This window comes from Sarcophilus harrisii, chromosome 4 (assembly GCF_902635505.1).
Source record: "Sarcophilus harrisii chromosome 4, mSarHar1.11, whole genome shotgun sequence".
NCBI classification, from domain to species: domain Eukaryota; kingdom Metazoa; phylum Chordata; class Mammalia; order Dasyuromorphia; family Dasyuridae; genus Sarcophilus; species Sarcophilus harrisii.
The window spans coordinates 340880371-340899997 of record NC_045429.1 but is presented as its reverse complement, the minus strand read 5'-3'; the positions used below and the strand labels follow the sequence as shown (position 1 = coordinate 340899997).

General features: G+C 35.3%; 1 protein-coding gene across 3 annotated transcripts in view; it reads left to right on the top strand.

The window, feature by feature from the left end:
• The window catches only part of CA10 (carbonic anhydrase 10), a 660766-nt gene that overhangs the window by 616155 nt on the left and 24984 nt on the right, over positions 1 to 19627 (top strand). For all 3 annotated transcript variants that reach the window (XM_031966432.1, XM_031966433.1, XM_003767978.4), the window contains one exon: positions 4251 to 4323. In XM_031966432.1, coding sequence (XP_031822292.1) covers positions 4251 to 4323 — 73 coding nt within the window. The remainder of the gene's footprint in view (positions 1 to 4250; positions 4324 to 19627) is intronic.

Here is a 19627-nt window from a genome sequence, read left to right as displayed (position 1 = left end):
TGCCAATGAAATCATAGTCCTGATTTTATAAAACAAAAGGGGGGGAGGAATAGAGAGTAAGTCATAAATATTTTTGTTATTGCTATTAACTATTGCCTTTTTAAGGGACAGCCAGATGGTGCAGTGGATAGAGCATGTGTCCCAGAGACAGGAGGACCGGAGTTCAAATACAACTTCAGCCACAACTCTTATTAGCTATGAGACCCTGGCCAAGTCACTTAGTCCCAGTTGCCTTGGGAAAAAATTTTTTTAAAAAGAAAAGCTATTGGATTATTAATAATACCTATGGGATATTAATCATTATATTCATCCTTGGAAGTATAAATGAGATGATAACAGATTTTAAAAGTCTTTTAACCAAACTATGTACAATATTAATGAAGCATAAGGTCCATTATTCTAAGGCAGCTCTAAGAGTAATAAGAAAGGAGAAAGAATGTTAATGGAATATTGGAAAATATTCCAGGAAAATAACCTGCTGATATTTTCTTAGAACAAGTAGATCTCATTTATCTAAGTAATAGTAAGAGTTGACAATAGGTTGTATTACTAAAGTGAGGTATCTTTCTAAGGGTGAAAAACATGTAAGTATGCATTGAAAAGCAGTCACCTTTATATAAGCCAGATAAATCAATGAAAAAATAATCTATTAAACATCTACAGTGTGCAAAGCATTGCACTAAATCTTAGGGACAAAAATCTAAGAGAGGCCCACATTCTAAAAGGGAAAACAATCACATATGGAAAGTTTCAGTTACACATTAGATTGAATGGTCCTGTGGTCTTTAAGGTAAAAGAATTAAAACAGATTCTAATGTTTCTCTGATGTTGAATAATTACACAATGTCATGCTCTTTGATGGCAAGAACTTTCTTTACTAATTTTACTGTAGCTATAGCCATACACCTGTGGGAGTAATTGTTAGGATGCATGTTCATAAGAAGTGCAAAATGATGTCTAAGAGCATTGGACTGGAGGTCTTATAAAATTGGAAGATTATGGAGAAAGTTAAGCCTATAAAGTTAACTGCTCATGACTTGGAACTCTAGACAAAACCTGAATGGTAGAAAGAGTTGGAAAGGTTGGAATAAAATGAGGGATGTGCTTATCTGTGATATGCATTTATGAATATCCCACTAACCCCTGCTTTACCCTCTCCATCTTCCCATATACCTCTCCTAATGACCAAAGGAAATTTAAATTTGACTCTAATCACACACCATTAAGTTGCCATTTAATCTCACACCAAATACATATTTTACTCTCTTGTCAATGCTTGGCATCAATATACTAAAATTCACAAGTTTTCTCTGGGCACTTTTGAAATTTATTCCATTGTTCTTAATCAGTTTATAAAGGTATCAATCCAAAAGTATAATGGTAACTAGATATTCAGCATACAGTGGCCCAAAGTGTCTTTGTGGAACCATAGCATATATATCATGAATCATAAATAATATTTTTATTTCTCCCTCTTTCTTAGGGTTGTACTGGGGTAGAACAGAAATTCTTAACTTTTTTAAACCATATATTCCTTTGGCTATCTGGGGAATCAAAATAATGTCCTTTTAAATATGTTACATTATATATACAAGTTTACAAGATATAAATTATATTGAAATATTTATGAAAATTTTTAAAGCAAATTTACAAACCATAGGTTAAGAACCTCAATTCAGAAAGTAATCTATGAAATGCCTTTCAAATAGCTGAAGGGCAACCTATAAGAGAAGTGACATTTGATTCTGTGCTCACATGTCTCTGAAAAGAACCCGAGTTGTTTACATGCATTTCTCAGGTGGGCAGAAATCTACTTCTGCCAAATGTCCTAAAATTGTTTTTTTGTCATAGGATCATGTATTAGAGATAGAAAGAAGCTTGAAGGCCATTGTATCTGGTGCCCTCATTTCATAAATAGGGAAATTGAGATAGGAAAGCTTAAATACACAGGGATACACAATTAATAAGAACATGACATAATCTCTTTAACACAGTTCTTCCTGACACCAAGTTCAGGACCCATACAACATACCATACTGCCAGTAAAAGAGAGAGAGAGAGAAAGAGAGAGAGAGAGAGAGAGAGAGAGAGAGAGAGAGAGAGAGAAAGAATATGCTGCAAAAAGAAACAGAAGGAACATAATCAATCAGTGAAATTTCTAAACTCAAAATTATCTAGTAGATTCATACTGTGACATCCCCAATCCTTAAGATAGATCTATTTTTAAGGTAGATAAGTCCCAATTACTAAACAGAAACATATAATGGAATAGAGAAGCCAGTGCAATGAAGAAGAGTTGCCTACATGTCAGGAGAGTCACATTCAAAAGTGTCTGTCCAGGCAAGTCCTCTGTTTGGCATTTAAAGCTCTTCATGATCTAGCCCCATCCTATTTTCCTGATTTTCTTGCACCTTACCTCTACCTCTTTGGCTTCCTTGTCTTCATTCAAGACTCAGTTCAAATCTAACTTTCTACAGGAGACCTTTACTAGTCCCTTAGTGACTCATGCTTCCCACTTCAGATTTCTCTCATCTACTTATCTAATAAGTATGTATCTAGTTATTTTCATATTGTATCCCCCATTAGAATGTGAGCTTCTTCAGAGGAAGGACTAGTTTGCTTGTTTTTTTTAAAAGAAAAACTCCCTCTGCATCGCCAACATGGTGCCTGACACATAGAAAGGGCTCGATAAATGTTTGATAACTGAGTTCCTGACATTCCATAAATGACAGTGTTCTTCTTTTAAGCATCTCAAACCTAGTAAAAGACACAGCAGCCTTGTTCTGTTCACCAAAGTAAAAAGAGAATATCACACAACCTGTGGACATGAAACAGAAGTAACAGGAACCTCAAAATATAACTTCCCTGTCTTCTCTAAAAATTAGAGCTGCCTATTTTGCTGTGAAACCCTTTGATGGCACTATTGTCAGGGAAAGTGACCCATGACTAGGTTAGAGGTAAATTGTATAATCCTTGAAGGCAGAAACAATGCCTAATGCCATCTTCATATCTCCCCATTATAGTATCTCCTTTCCAGTGACTTGCCTATAGTTCAGTGAATCTATAACTGCATGAAGCTTATGTCTTTCCATAAATATTTTCCACAAATAGAAGATAGGCCAAACACCCTAGCAGCTTCTTTTTGGCTCTTTTGATATTTTGTGGATACCAATACAACTCTCAGGTCATACATTTGTTATCCATTTTTATTCCACAACCATTCTACAGCCTTTTTTAGGTTCATTTATCTTGCAGGTGATTTTTACATCATTTTACATGTTTGTCATTATTAACAACTGGTTGGAATTTACTACTTAGATCTCTTTAAACAATTCACTGGACCTCAGGTTCATCATCTGTAGAATAAGGGGTTTGGATTAAATGACCTCTGAGCATTATAGCTCTGATTCTGTGTGCCGGGGATTGTAATAGGAATTTGGGACATAAAGACCAAAATTATAAAAATGAACATTACTTCAAACAGAGAATAAAACATATATATTCATAAGGCACAACTTGTACAAATTAGGAAATGAAGAGTACAAGCAACTGAGGGATCAGGAAAGATCAACTATAGAAAATAACTGCTGTTCTATGTTTTGAAGGGAGTTATGTTTCAGTGGTGGAAGGGAATTCCACACATGGGGAATAACAGGTGCAATAGGCACCTGGGAAGTGGGAAATGGAATGCTGACTACAGGAAAAACTAACAGGCCAGTTTGAAACAAAGAGCACACAGAAGAGCATTTAATATGTATTGACAGAAAAGCTAGGTGCATCATTCCCATTGCCTTTTAGGACAATTGCAATGGTGACTTTTCTGAGTCACAGATATTCTATGATCCATAGCCATATGCTCTCACCAGGAGAAAATGAATGCTAAAGAAAGGGGCTTTTGCATCAGTGAGCAGCTTGACATCCTTGAAAGCTTTGCATGTAATAGACGTTTAATAAATGGTTGAATTGAATTGTGCTGAATTGAGGGACATCTTGTTCTAGTGGACTGGATGTGATGGATACTTATTCCTGATAACAATGTGTCTGTTATGACAGGGTTCCATTACCTCTCTTACCTGTAACTTGGAAGAGATCTGCTTCCTTCATCTCCCAGTGAATTCCAGATGTATCAGGGTTCATCTCTAACCTAAAACCTCTTTCTTTACTTGTTCTTTCCCCCTAAATAAATGTTCTCATTGGAGATACTTATCTTGTAGATTAAGTCATTAATTGTGTTTTTCTTCCATCCCTAGGTTTCTGATTCATCAAATCCATTTCTTAATCGAATGCTAAACAGAGACACCATCACAAGAATAACGTATAAAAGTAAGTCCAGTTTCAGGTCCTTTAATGACAACTATTCTGAATGTCTTGAGTTCTCTTATCTGAAGGCAGAAAATTTCTGAAGGCTTCTTGCAGCTAACTGAGCTTTGAATTCCATTGGAAATCACTGTGATGAGCCAGTTTGCCAAAGGGGTATCTTATAAAGAACAGAAGTCACCAGGACATTGTTTTCACCCATGCCCCTCTGGCATGATAATTATGATAATGATGATGGTCATCATTATTTTGGGGTATGGTAATGAACTGGGGAATTGTGTGTTGCCTGATAAGTTCAATGACATTGCTTGGCCAGAATTCTGGGTCCCACAGATTAACGTACAAATACTACCAAGTACCACTTTGAAAAATAGTAAGCAAGTACCATGGACAGAACCCAGACATCTTCAAGTGGCTACAGTGGGACTGGGTCTCTTTCTCTAAGTATGAGAAATGCTTTCAGAGATTCTTGTGTATGTCCCTGAAACTTAGCTCAAGTGCATTACATATAGAGGAGGCTTCTTTTCCTGACTACATGACCCCTCTTAGCCACAGTAATCTACCCAAATGTTTTCCTCTCCAGTTACTCTGAAGACAAAGGATGGAAGCATCCTGTTGCTTCATCTCACAGTCCCAGAGGAAGGAAGAAAAGTGGTTTCTTTATGTACTTGATCTCACAATAACCTAGAAAGTTGAGAAAGCTTTGCAAATTTGCATAGACCTGAGTGGGGTGAGGTTTGAGGGACAAGTGTATCTAGCTTCTAGTAGAAGAAAAAACTCCCAAGTACTGACAGATCTGGGATATAACTGTTCTGACTCCAAATATGTATCTTGTTAATTCTCATGTGATTTTATCTGCCGTACTTATTCAGCAGGGTTATTATAATAATGAAATGAGATGAAACCTAAAAATGTGTTGAAAACCTGTAAGTGTTCTATAGATGTCAGGTTTTGTTATTGCCATTACTATTATTATTTTGTGAAAGCATTTTTAAGCTCACAGGAATTTGTGGCATAATGAAAAGAGCACTAAACATTAAAATGCCCTTACGTCCCTTCTAAAGGTAGCTAGGGGACACTGTGGATAAAATGCTGATCCTGAAGTAAAGAAGACCTGGGGTTCATATCCAATCTCAGACACTTACTAGTTGTGTGATCTTGGACAGAGCATTTACCTCTGTTTGCCTCAGTTTCCTTAACTGTAAAGTAGAGATAATAATAGCAACTACCTCCCAGTTTTGTTATGAGAATCAGTTAAGATAATATTTTTAAGAGTGCTTAGTATATAGTAGGCTTCTAATAAATGTTGATTTCATTCCTTCTCCTCTGACTCTAATATTGTAAATTTATAAATCAAACCATTGAGGCAATGGAAAGAGAACTGAATTTGTAATCAGAGAACCTGAATTTGAATCTTGGCTCTGCTGGTTGTGATAACTGAGGCAACTCACTTGAGCCTAATTTTTCTCATCTTTTGGTAGAGAGGAGTTGGACTAGATGACCTCTAAACATATAGAACTTGGTCTCTGATCTCATTTAAAGGGGACAAGAAGATGCTTTCTTCTTATGCAACTGGTTGGGTTCTGCTCCAGGTCATGACTTCCCACAAAATTTACCAAGCTAGCTCATCTCACAGAGAATGTGGCAAAGGTTACAGGTAGGAAGTCCTAAAGAAGAAAGGAACCAGAAGTATTTATGGATAATCTAGAGTCGATATCCAACATCAAGACTTCTGAACTATAAGGTAGAAGCATAGTATATTAAGAGAGTTTGGGGGATTTACTTAAGACACATCATCCAAGTCAGATTGTAGGTTTCAATAACAAGATCATAGAATAAATTTAGAGTCAAAAAAGGACCTTAGGAAGCCTTTAGTCTAATCTTCTCCTTTTTACAGAGGAGGGAACTAAAGCCCAGAAAGATTCATTGATTTGCCAATGGATTTGAACCCAGGTTATTTGACTCCAAATCAGATTTCCTTACAGGACTATGAATCTCACAATTTCCTAACTTTTCTGCCCTTCATTTTCATTGGTATATGTATTTTTATTTTTTATTATTATTATTATTGCTGAGGCAATTGGGGTTAAGTGACTTGCCCAGGGTCACACAGCTAGGAAGTGTTAAGTGTGTGAGGTCAGATTTGAACTCAGGTCTTCCTGACTTCCTGACTTCAGGTCTGGTACTTTATCTACTGTGCCACCTATACATATGTATGTATATGTTTTTTAAGACCATGAAAGGCTATCCTTATCTTATCTCCTATAGTATTTGCTGTCAGCACTTAGCACAGTCTAGCATACAGTAGGAGCTTAATAAAAGCTTATTGGCTTGACCTGGTACTTGTGCTATCCTTGCTCCTCTCTGTAGAAATTATTTTTACCTGTAAGCCTTGCTGGGTAGGAGAGGTGAATGTTTTCAGGGTCCATTTGTAGAATCTATGGAAGACTATCTCCTTTTCTTCTTTCCTCCCTTTCCTTCTTCAGTGCAGAAGACTGATCTATGAAGTACAGTGTAGATAGGCACCATTTAGGCAAAAAATCAGGTTGTTCAGATAATAATTCTATTCTTTCCTCATCAGTATTCCTATGCAATAGTCTCTAACTATACATAAAGCATAGTCAGCTGAGGGGGATTTTTCTGCCTCTTATGTAAATAGCATATTTTATAACCTCCCATAAAAGATTATTATATTTTAACTTTTTGATTAAAAAAGCATGAAAATTAAATAAAATGTCTTCAGATAATTGTGAATTTGTAGTTTAGAGATTGTGAAAAGCTGTGAAATTACATTAAAAAGCTCCAATACATAATCTAACAGATTGCCAACCACCAAGTCAATGTTATCTGGATAGTTCTTCCTTTTCCTAAGCACTGTTATAATTACTATTAAGTGGTGTGACTGTTAAAGATGAAAGACTCAGCAGGGCCTTTCATTAAGTTTTAACTCCATCTATTTTAGATATCCATGAGGAGCACTGCCTTCATGCACGTTGGGGAAGGAGAAATAGGAGAGTGTGGAGAAATGGAGAATGAAGAAATGGGAGGGGAGAGGATTTTATTAAGTTTTGTGCTATATAGTATAGCATGGTAATTCAAAAACTCAAATTTTTTCATTTTAATTTATTTAGTCATTCATTTGTCATGAACTAATTAAGTATCAACTGTTTGCTGAGTCTTATATTAAGACCCTGAGGGAAACACAAAGTATGACTGAATTAAAGTGAAGTATTTCTGATTATCCGCTTCCCAATGGGGTCCACTGATCTGCTATGTAGATCTGTCTCACTGCCTCTACTATAATTAATCATTAGTAAAAATATTGAGTTTGTTATTTTTTAAGAAAGGGTATTAGATAGAATGTTTCTAGTCTTAGCTTTGCTATTTACAATTTGGTGACACAGAAGATAGAGCATAGGACTTGGAGTCAGGGTCACCTGAATTCAAATCTTAACTTCAGACACTTACTAGCCCTGTGATCTTGAGCAACTTACTCAACCCCTCCCAACTTCAGTTCCCCCATCTGTAAAATGGGGATAATATTCACACTTATCTCTTAGGGAAGAGGTAACAATTATAAAAGCACTTTTTAAACTTTAAAGTATATATAAATGCTAGCTATTATTTGCCAACCCACAACTTTGAATAGATCATTTTAACTGTCAGATTCTCCATTTCTTCAAAATAATATTTAGTCCTTCCTGTTTGGTTCATGGGGAAATAGTTAGAATCAAATGACTGGTTGTATGTAAAAGGATTTTGCAAACTACAAGGTGTTACACTAAGAGATTTCTATGACTAATTATAATTCTAGAGTAAGTATAGCTAAAGGCTCAGGGAAGAGCAGAAAGAGAAGTAGCTAGAATCTAACTTAGCAATGAATGACACCATCTGGAATATGTTACAAAATAAGCTAACTCCATCCCAGTTCCTGCCCCTTGGGGTTAAAGGTAAGTGGGGACTCTTAGAACAACAACTACTTTGTGCTCCAATGTACAGACAATAGAGTGTAATCATTCTAGGTACAGCAACCTTTCTCATATTCCAGGAAAGAGGTGCAGCAGGGATAATGACAGTTTAAAACAAAAAAGCCAATAGCCAAAACACTTGTTATGTATAGGAAGCTACTGCGTTAGAAAATTATTTACTCATGAGAGGTTCAAACCCTCCCTCTTGCCTTATAGAAAATGCTCCTAAGGTTTCATATGTAATGAAGTCTGAAAGATATTTGTGAATTTCTCCGTGGTAAAAATAAGAGTTATCTTGAATATATTCAGGAGATGGAAGGTGTAGGTTTACTGGTCTATTCTGGGGACATACCATGTTGCCATTCATAAAATAAGTTATTTAATATGAAATTATTTGCTTTATTTGGACATCTGGCATGTAGGTAGTACAGTGGATAGAAAGCTAGATCTAGTATCTGAAAGAGCTGTGTTCAAATCCAGTCTCAAGCACTTAATAGTTATATGATCCTGGGCAAGTCATTTAACCTCTACCTTCCTTAGTTTCCTCAATCATAAAATGGGAATTAAAAATAGTACTTACCTACCAAGGTTATTGTGAGAATCAAATGAAATAATATTTATAAAGTACTATATAAATGCTAAATATCATTACTTATCAAATGCATCCACAGCATCACTCTTAAAGAGGGAAATTATGTCATTTGATTACATTCAGTTATTTATCAATTGGCACACATGAAGATTTCAATATAGGATGCCACTAAATGTACATGGGAGATCAGCAGCATTTTCCAGTACTAGCCAATTAATCAATAGACATTAATATTTTCCCCTTATATTTAATATTTTATTTTCCCAGTTACATATAACAATAATTTTTAACATTTGTTTTTAAAACTTTAAGTTCCAGATTTTCATCCTTTCTCCCTCCCCAGCCCCAATTGTGAAAGCATATATGAATGCAAATATTTTCTTAACAATTGTTACAAAAAATAAATAAATAAATCTTCTATTCCCCCCAAAAAAAACCTTTAAGAAAAATAAAGTTTAAAAAAAGTATACTTCAATCTGTATTAGACCCACTATGTTCTTTCTCTGGACATGAATAGCATTTTTTATCATAAGCCCTACAGAGGAGTCTTGGATCATTGTATTGCTGAGATTAGCAAAGTCGTTCACAGAAGATCATTCCACAACATTGCTATTACATTGCACACAATACATTTCACTTTGCTTGAGCTCATAGAGAACACTCCAGGTTTTTCTGAGAACATTTTGCTTATAATTTCCCATAGAACAATAATTTCTATCATATCCCAATTTACTCGGCCATTTCCCAATTGATGAGCATCTCCTCAATTCTTTGTCCTGAGAAAAGAGCTATTATAAGTATGCTTGTACATATAGGTCTTTTTCCTTTTTTTAATCTCTTTTGGGGTTACATGCCTAATAGTGATATTATTAGATCAAAGAGTATGCATAATTTTATAGTCTTTTGGGGACCGTTTCAAATTGTTTTACAGAATGGTTGAATCAGTTCACAATTCCAGCAATAATGAATTAATATCTCGTTTTTTCCAACATTTGCTTTTCTGGCCACTAGCTAATCTAATAGGTATAATTGTTTTAATTTGTATTTCTCCAATCACTAATGAGAATATTTTTTCACATGGCTATAAATAGCTGGATAAGTTCATCTATAAACTGCTCTTTTAATCATTTATTAGTTGGGAAATGACTTTTATTTCTTATAAATTTGACTCAGTTCCCTTTACATTTAAGAAATGAGGCCTTCATCAGAGAAATTTGCTTCAAAATTCTTTTCACAATTACTATAACTAACTGTATTTCCCCATTTATTCTATTCTCTCTCTCCTTTCATTCTGTCCTTTCTCAAAAGTGTTTTGCTTCTGAGGACCCTTTTCCTCAAGGGGAAAATTACCCATGCATATGTACTGTCAATAAAAAGTTATAATAAAAAATAAATTAAATAGAGCTCTGTTTCCAAAATAGAGGGTGCAAAGTCCCAAGCTTCAGGGATTTGGCACAGCTATTTTCAAAGATCCTTTTAGGGACCTGTAAGTTTTTAGTTGTTCCCCAAAGTGATATGATCCAAGAAGTTGTTTACTACTCCCCTGGCCTATAATATGGTTTATGAGAGATCACAAGCATTTCTTTTGTTCTGGAACTATGAGGTGGGTCTTGATTCACTTTGACTGTAAGTTCTAGTGTGATAGTGCTCCCTCCTCATCCTGACACTGTGATCCAGGACAACATCCTGGATCTAAATGTGGACAGAACATCAGATTCCTTCCTCAGTGTTAGTGAAACGACCTCCTCCTGACCAATTGCTGCTTGATCCCTCCACCTTCTGTAGGATGATACCTCTGGAAGCCACTACTGCTACTACTGTTGTTGCTGCCACTGCTGTTCTTATCACCACTGCTGATTTAGTGGCTCCAAATGCTTGCTCCTGGTTTCACAAGGCTTTCTCATTCTAGGAACTTTTCCTACTGACCTTTCAAATCATCTTTAGTGTCTGTGGGTTGAAAGGTGTGAAACCACCAATATTGCCACTAATTCAGAGTTCATAAGATTTGTTCCTGGTTTCCTGGGACCAACGCTGTGTTGCTTTTCCACCCTGATGCAACAGACCTTTCTTTTTGATCTTCTAAGTTGTCTTTGGCTGGAAAATTGTTTTATTCTGTCTTTTTGTGGCATTTGATGCTCTAAAATCTGTTCAGAGTGATTATTTATACATATTTGCAGAGACTTGGGGGAGAGCTCAGGAGATTCCCTGCCTTTACCCTACTATCTTGGCTCTACCTGTCAATAAATATATATTATATGCCCCACATTGCACTAATTGCTGGAGATACATACAAAGTAAAGGATAGTCCCTACCCTTCATTTAATTAATTCATTGATTAACTGAGACAGAACAAGTTATATACAGGAAAAATGGAAAATAATTAAGAGAAGAAAGGCACTGAAATTCAAAAGCTTAGGAAAGCCTTCCTATAAAAGGGGGAATTTTTGTTGAGACATAAAGTAACTCAGGGAGGTCAGTAGTTTGAGAAGAATAGGGAAAGTGTTCCAAGCATGAGAGATAGCCAGAGAGAAAATTCAGAAATTAGAGATGTAATGTCTTGTTCATGGAATAAGCCAGAAGACAAGTGTCACTAGATCCTGGATCAAAGAGTATATATTGAGGAGTAAGATATGATAAGACTAGAAAGGTAGAAAGGGACTAGGTTATAAAAGACTCTGAATCCCAAACAAAGCATTTTGACTTTTATCCTATAAGCAACAGAAATCAACTGGAGTTTAAATAATGTAGTGTTCCCTCAAGATATATCTCTCCAACTTGCATGCAGTCTAACAGTTTACGTCCCATAGAGGGCAACAGTTACTTCACGGTTCAAAGATACCTTTTGTATCTTCACTTGTTAAACTATAACTCATAAGTTGTCAATGGTCCACTTATCTTTAATAATCAACAACTAAACCCAATGAAGTCAAGCAAAAGCATTTAATAAAATGGTGCAGTAGCTTCTAAAATTTCTGCCATAAACCTGAAATATATTGTCCTATAAATATGTATGGTGTCAATGGAAAACATGAGCACAAAACCATATGCTATTTTACAGATGCCTCATAAATCATCCTTTCTCCATTCCTACTTGGCCTTTGCTAAGGATACTTCAGTGGAGATATATCCAAATCATCTATGATTCTACTGTCATTAAGGAAAAGCCCCTCACTTTATAAATAAGGAAAATGGAGAAGGCTAAAAAAGTTGTGATTTTACGGTTAGGATGTGGCAAAGCCAAGACTTGAAACAATATCCGCTGATGCCATGCCTACAATTCCTTCCAGTGCAAAGCAATGAGAATAATAGAATAAGAATAATATGAGGAAATACAAGGTAAGAGAAAGAGAGCTGGATTCAGTTTTAGAAAGATTCAAATTAAAGTCCCACTTCTACCACAATCTGTAATATTGGACAAATCATTTAACCTCTCAGTGTTATAGATAACTCAAAGATTCTTCATTGTAGATCAACCTATAGTTATAGAGGCAATTTCCTCATAAGGAGTTGCCTATTGAAGGGCTTCTTAAACTTTTTCCACTTATGATCCCTTTTCACCAGAAATTTTTACATGACCCCATGGTTATACATATCAAACACTTACTAAAAACAAATCCTTATTTGACAACTACCACATTCAGTCATGTAACCAACCCCCATATGGGGTTGTGACCTAGAGTTTAAAAAGCTTTGATCTATACCAATGACATAGTTCTGAACAAAAAATGCTGGAGGATACTTCTGAGAATTCACAATGGACAAATTTCCTTTCTAATTCTTTTATTCAATTACAAAAAGCAATTGTATTTCTCAACCTACATAATTATCCATAGAACATTAAATATAAAAGAATATGAAAAAATGGTGAATTGTTTCAGGATCATTTCTTTATGAGCTCTATTGAACAAGATATGAATAAGTTAATAATAGTAAAATGACATTATATAACATGTTAACATTTGTGAAAATCTTTACATACATGATGTCTCTTGAGCCTCAAAACCATTCTGAAAAATAACTAAATACTAGAGTTATGGTTAGCCCCATTTTTGCAGAGACTGAACTCCAGTTCAGAAAAGCTGTTATTGTTCAGTCATTTTGGTCACAACTAACTCTTTATGAGCCCATCAAAGGTTTTTTAGGCAAAGATATGAAAGTGGTTAGCCTTTTCTTTCTCCACCTCATTTTACAGGCAAACAGGGTCAAGTGACTTATCCAGTAAGTATCTGAAAGTAGATCTGAACTCATAAAGAAGTCTTCTTGACTTCAGACCTGGCACTCTATATGCTGCATCAATTATCTACCCTCAGAAAAGAAGTGAGCATAAAGCTAATAAGTATCAGAGGTAGGATGTAAATCCAGATTTTCCTAACTTCAAGCCTTGCATGTGATCTATGAAATGGAAAGAAATCAGGGAAGAAGTGAAATGGGTCTTTTTATGTAGTTTTCTGAGGTCGTTTTTGTTCTGTTTTCTTTTAAGAGACAAAGTCCCAAACAGGAGCTTTAGGCTTAGGTTTTTCTAAGCTTTAAAGAATCTTATTCATCATTGTAACTCAATTTCTGTTGTAAAACCTCCTCTTCCTGACTGAAGCTGTCCTAACATCAGACTATAGTTTAGCAAAGGATTGGATTAACAGAAGCCATTTTCAACAGGAAAATCAGAATTTGAAAACATATGTGCCTTTGCCATGAACTGTCCTCGATCTGGAATGATATTCCTTATTTTTTTACAATGGAGAAAACTAAGATCCAAAAAGGTCAAATAATTTTTCTGAGGTCATATAGTTCTTAAATGATGGAACTTGGATAATATGAGCTACAGTGGGAAGAGCTAAATGCATTTTTAATGCAAGAAGTGTGCTTCCTAAAAGGGAAGAAATTATGTAAATTGAATTTTTTTAGAAATCAAATCACAATTCAAATATAGTGATGGAACTACCTATTTAAGGAAATGCTATTATGAGTACTTTGTAAGACAAAGATTATTTTTTGTAAGGCAAATAATCATTCCTCTAATTACCATCTATGTCAATATGACTCTCCATTTAATTGGTTTACTTAGATTCAGGCACATGAACTATAACTGAATCCATGATGATCAAGCTATCACAGGCTGCAATTGTCCTTCAGAGATTACCAATTTAGGAGAGATGAACCAGTTGGATGACCTGTGAGGAAGACTGATCTAAATCAAAAGAATCAATTGTAGAGAAAAGGGGAGTCACTGAAAAGAAATGATGTGAAAAAGGAAGGAGGAGGGTGGTAGGTGAAGGATCATTAAGCTTTTGTTTCAAAGAACCATAGAATGCCAAAACTGCAAATTTCCTCTGTGAGCACTTTGTCCCTCCCCTTCCTTTTATATGGGATTAAATTAAGGCCCAAAGAGGGAAAGTAATTTGCTCTAGATTGAATAGCAAACGTCAGACCCAGACTGGAAACTAAAGTCTCCTGACATACATAGGCGTCTGTCTCTGTCTCTCTCTGTCTATCTCTCTCTCTCTCTCTCTCTCTCTCTCTCTTTCACACACACACACTGTATTTTCTGAAAGAATGTAAGAAATTGATTCTTTCTTCTAAAAATATTATTGAAAACAATATTATTCTATTTGAATATTTTCATTGTTCCTCTTTTTTCCCCATTTTATTCAAATTCATAATAGCCATTGCTAGTACTTTCCAGCCTTTTCAGGCTTATAAATGACATTTAAACTTTCTTTACCTTTTACTTTTTTCTCATGCAGCTCATATTTATTTTTAAACAGTGGGATTTGACTGAACTTTCAAAGCCATAAAGTAATAAAGATTAATAAAGAGCTGAGGAGAAAAGAACCCAAACAGGAGGTTTCCACTGGTCTTATCTCCAATTTTTTTCAAGTGAGGACACTGAGAACCAGAATAGTGGACAATTATAAGTGGTGTAATGGATAAAGACAGGAAGACCTGAGTTTAAATCTTGTCTCAGACACTAGCCACATGACTGGGCAAATCACTTTGCCTTTCTGTAACTCATTAGCAAAAGAAGGGACTTCAATTCAACAGCTTCCAAGTCCTTTCCTAGCCTAACCCACATCCTAAAAATGAAGTCATTTGTTAAATGTCTCACAAATTGTGACTGGCAGAGTCAAATCTAAAACCTGATTCTTGTGCCCAAGATCTTTCTCACTTGGTCAAGGGATCAGAGATACCATCTTGTCATTTCAAGTGGGGTCATTGGTTGACTCAGACAACTTCTATTATTTTATTACAAGACTTGGCTTCAAGTACTGCCTCTAACACTCTTGGGCAAATCATTTTATTCTCATTACTTTAGGCAGAACTGAATGACTCAGAGGTACAGTCGAGGTACAGTTTACCTTAGTGGAGATTCTAAACCTAGAAAATCCCTGTGCTTTTCTTGACTCAGACTTCAGCTTAGAGAGCTATATATAATATAGTGAGCTACCTATATTACTCTACTAGCACAGTTATCCCCATTTTGTTACTATTCTGCTTTGTATAAGAAAAGCACTTTGTAGAATATAAAACACCACCTAAATATAAGATATTATTTGCTATAAATTGTTCCTGAAAAATCTGTCATCAAACAGATCCAGTTTTCCTGTAGGAACAATATTGTAATTGGAGGTGACGCTTGTGACCAAGAACTCAGCCTCAAACAAATCATGGATGTGACTAAGGATGGGTCAGAAAAGCAAAACTACAATAAAAATCTAGACCTCTATTATCAGGGGAAATTATATACCAAGTTCTCTGAATTGGAAAAAAATGTACTCTATACACAGATAAGAAGCCACAATGTAATATAAAGAGTACACACATCTTTTTTTTTTTTTAAGGTGAGGTTGTATCACCAATTTATCTATAAATAAATATGCTAGTAATGATAAGCAATTAACAAGGGATTTGTCCTCTTAGAGTTTAGAAAGTCTGTTGAAATAGATGGGACATAGAATGTTAACACTTAAATGGAAAGGGCATTCAAATTCAAATTCCTTATCTTCCTCTACCAAGACTGGGCTACAGTGGAAAGATTATCATTGGTCTAGGTACCAGAGGATCTGGGTTCAACATCTACCTCTAAAATTTACTAGCTGTATAATTTTGTGTCATCATCTTAATCTCTCTGGGCCTCAACTATCTAATCTGTAAAAAGAGGAAATTATAATAGAGGACCTCTGAAGTTCTTCTAGATCTAGATATATAATTCTAATGAAACAGAACCCTAGCAACTAGGTCTTGCAATAGATAGAGTGCCAGGCCTGGATCAGGAAGACCTGAATTCAAATTCTGCCTCAGACATGTCCTAGTTGTGTGACCCTGGGCAAGTCATATAACCCTATTTGCCTCATATGTAAAATGAGCTGGTGAAGGAAATGACAAACCACTCTAGTATCTTTGCCAGGAAAACTCCCAAAAGGAGTCAAAAAGATTTAGACATGACTGAAAACATCTAAACAACAACAACAACAACAAAAATAGAAATGACTTATCTAAGATATTACAACCTTCTCTAATCCTCCAGCTATGTAAACTCATAAACTCTCAGGGCTTAAAGGTATCACAGAGTTCATCTGGTTACCCTGTACCTGATGCAGAATTTTTATATTTATCTTTGACAAATAATCATCTAGCACAATCAAATCCCTGTCAAGAAATCCCATTTCACTTTTTTAGAAAACTTTAAATATGATAATCAGTACAAATTTCCAGGTCTCTTAACTCAAAGTCTTCTGGTTTTCCCAAACTAAATATACTATAATGACCCTGATTTGGAAGTAACATTTGAGGGATGGTCCTTCCCCAAAACATAAGGTCTGACCAATGAAGTTTAAATTGATACATTCTTTACTTCTCGATAAATATCTCAGAGACATTCAAAATCATTTCAGAGTCTTTTACTGTAATACAGTTATAAAATTGTAGAATCATAGGCTCTCAGAGCTGTAGTAACATCCCCACCACTTTCATTTTGTAGGTAAAGAAATTATATGTTTACCGCAGTTCTACCAAAACTGTTATCTGCTAGAAGAAAACTAGGTCAACTCATAAATTAATCTTTACTTACTTCATCTAGTACTTCAGTATTCATACAAAAGGGAATGACAGAAAAATCATGAATTTGGACTCAGGAGGATGCATCAGAGTTTTAATCTTATTATTAGCTATGGGAAACTTTAAGGGTCTTCCCTCCAAGATTGATATTTTTGCAATGGTAAATTGGGCCATCTTATATCTCAATCCTTACCTAGTCTTTAGTCAATAAATGGGCTTTGTCTCAGACAAATTAAGACTTGGGAAAGACCTTAACTTAGAAATGCCAAAGTCACCTACCATCCTCAGCCATCTTGATTTTTGTTTTGCCACTGGATTTCTATGATTATGGAAAAGAGAATGAGGCTAATGATTTTGCACAGCTCTGCCTCATTCAAATCTAATTAACAAGTAAGTCAAGATATCACCCTCATGATATCATTGGACCTCTTTGAGAATAACAGGACTAACAACCACAATACTAGCTATGTGACTATAGGCAAGTCATTTAACCTAAATTTCAGTTTCACCATCACTTCAGTGGGCACTGTATTTCTTGTACCAGAACTTCACATGATTTAAAGGAAGTTTTATATATATGTGTGTGTGTGTACATATATATGTATATGTACATGTGTATAATATGTGTGTATGTACATATATATGTATGTGTGTAGATATGTGCATATGTGTATATATGCATACATATCTATCTACTTTATATATGTATTTATATGTGTGTATATATATACACATATACATTTTAATCTAATTGTTTTGGGCTTTGAGGAGATAGATATGGATCTATTATTTCATTAGTGTGAGAATTTCAAGTGTGGAAACTCCCTCTACAAAATGTAAGTGAGCATGTTATCTATGATTTGACTTTTCAGAGATGCTTAGGACATTGAGAGGTTAAGTAGCTTGTCCAGAGTCATCATCCAGCTAGTATGTATCAGAGGCAGGCTTAAATCAAGATTTTCCTGGTTCTGAACTTGGCCTTCCAGCCATTATGTGATGACATTCACAAATTACCATATAAATGTGAGTTATTACAGAGGCACCTTAGAGCCAGGTCAAACCTGCAACTGTTAAATTTTCAGGGTGAGAGCATTTTTGCCTCAGAAATCAGCAAACACTATAAGTCAGGGATTGATTTACTGTTTGGATAATTGTTGACATAAGAAAGTGATGAAGAAAAATGTTAATAATGAAGATTAAATTTCAAAATTAGTCAGGGGTATTTTTCCCTAAAGAGCTTATTGTTGTTGTTTTTTTTTAACATCATCATACCTCTGATTATGGTTCCTTCCAAAGATCTGTGACTTCATTGATATGAGTCTTTCCTATATTTGCTATACACTGAACACTTTAATAACATGATATCATAACTTACTTTGCTCAGCAATGACAGAGTGGCTGGTAGCCAGTCTTTCAATGAGGAAATAAGCTATGCCATTGAGGATAATGGACATAGAACCTGAAGAGACCTCAAAGGTCATCTAATCCAACTCATTTTTTTAGCTTAGTATGAGGAAATTGAGATCAAATGAGATTAGCTGGTTTGCCAAAAGTCATATACATAGGAAGAATCCAAGATAAAATTTGAATCCAAGTCCTCACAATTCATAGCTGTTATTGCTGTTGCTGCTGCTGTTATTTTTGTTGTGCCATGCTGTCTCTCATAATCACCTTTCTTCACTTAGCTAAGTTACTTCTCAGACAATGTCATCATCAAGACTATGCTCAAAACCTTTCTCATTTGTTAAGATCTGTTGGTGTTCAATTCTGTCTCTTTCTGACTCTGTGGACACCAATACTGTCCCTGGGGTTTTGTTAGCAAAGATACTGTAGTGGTTTGTCATTTTCTTCTCCAATGGATTAAGGCAAACAGAGGTAACCAACTTGCCTAGAAAGCTAGTAAGTATCTGAAGTTGGATTTGAATTTCAGGTCTTCTTAACTCTAAATTCAGTGTTCTCTTCACTAACTAACTAGCTGCTTCTTTTTGTTAAGATCTACAAGAATTTATTTGTTCCAATTAGTGCAATTGTGTACAATATAGTCATTGGCTGTAGCTCCCAATGGAAATGTGTGATGAAATTTCAAATAATGCAACTACTTCAGAGGATTCTTTATTTGTACTAATCAAAACCGGGCTAAAACCTATTTTCATTTTAACAAGACGTTGTCTAGGATGTATAATAAAATGCTGAAGTGTCTTTCATGCTGAGAATTTCAAGAACTAGACAAATTTCATATATTTATGGGATCTTGTAAGAAAGGCAGGCAGACCCCCTACTATCTTTATCAAATAGGTACCACTCAAAGCTGGAATTCTATGCTAATGGTGACTCAAAAATAGGACATACAGAAATAAATGAATGGGGATTACAAACTCTTCTTCTTAATCATAAATGATCAATTAGTCAATAAGCATTGATTAAGAGCTTACCACATTACAGTGTTAGGCACAGAGACAAAAGTTAACCTCAAGGAATTTATATTCTACTAAGAAGATCCAACTATCCAATGAAAATTTCATAAAAGATATACATAGAATAAAATACACAATGATAGAAAAGGCACCAACTCGGGGAACTAGGAAAGACCTCTAGAGGGAAATAGCACTTGAGCTGCAGCCTTGAAGGAGTTAGAAATTTCCAGGGGCAGAGTGTATTCTAAGCATGGGGAATAACCAAAAGACATGAGGGCAGGAAA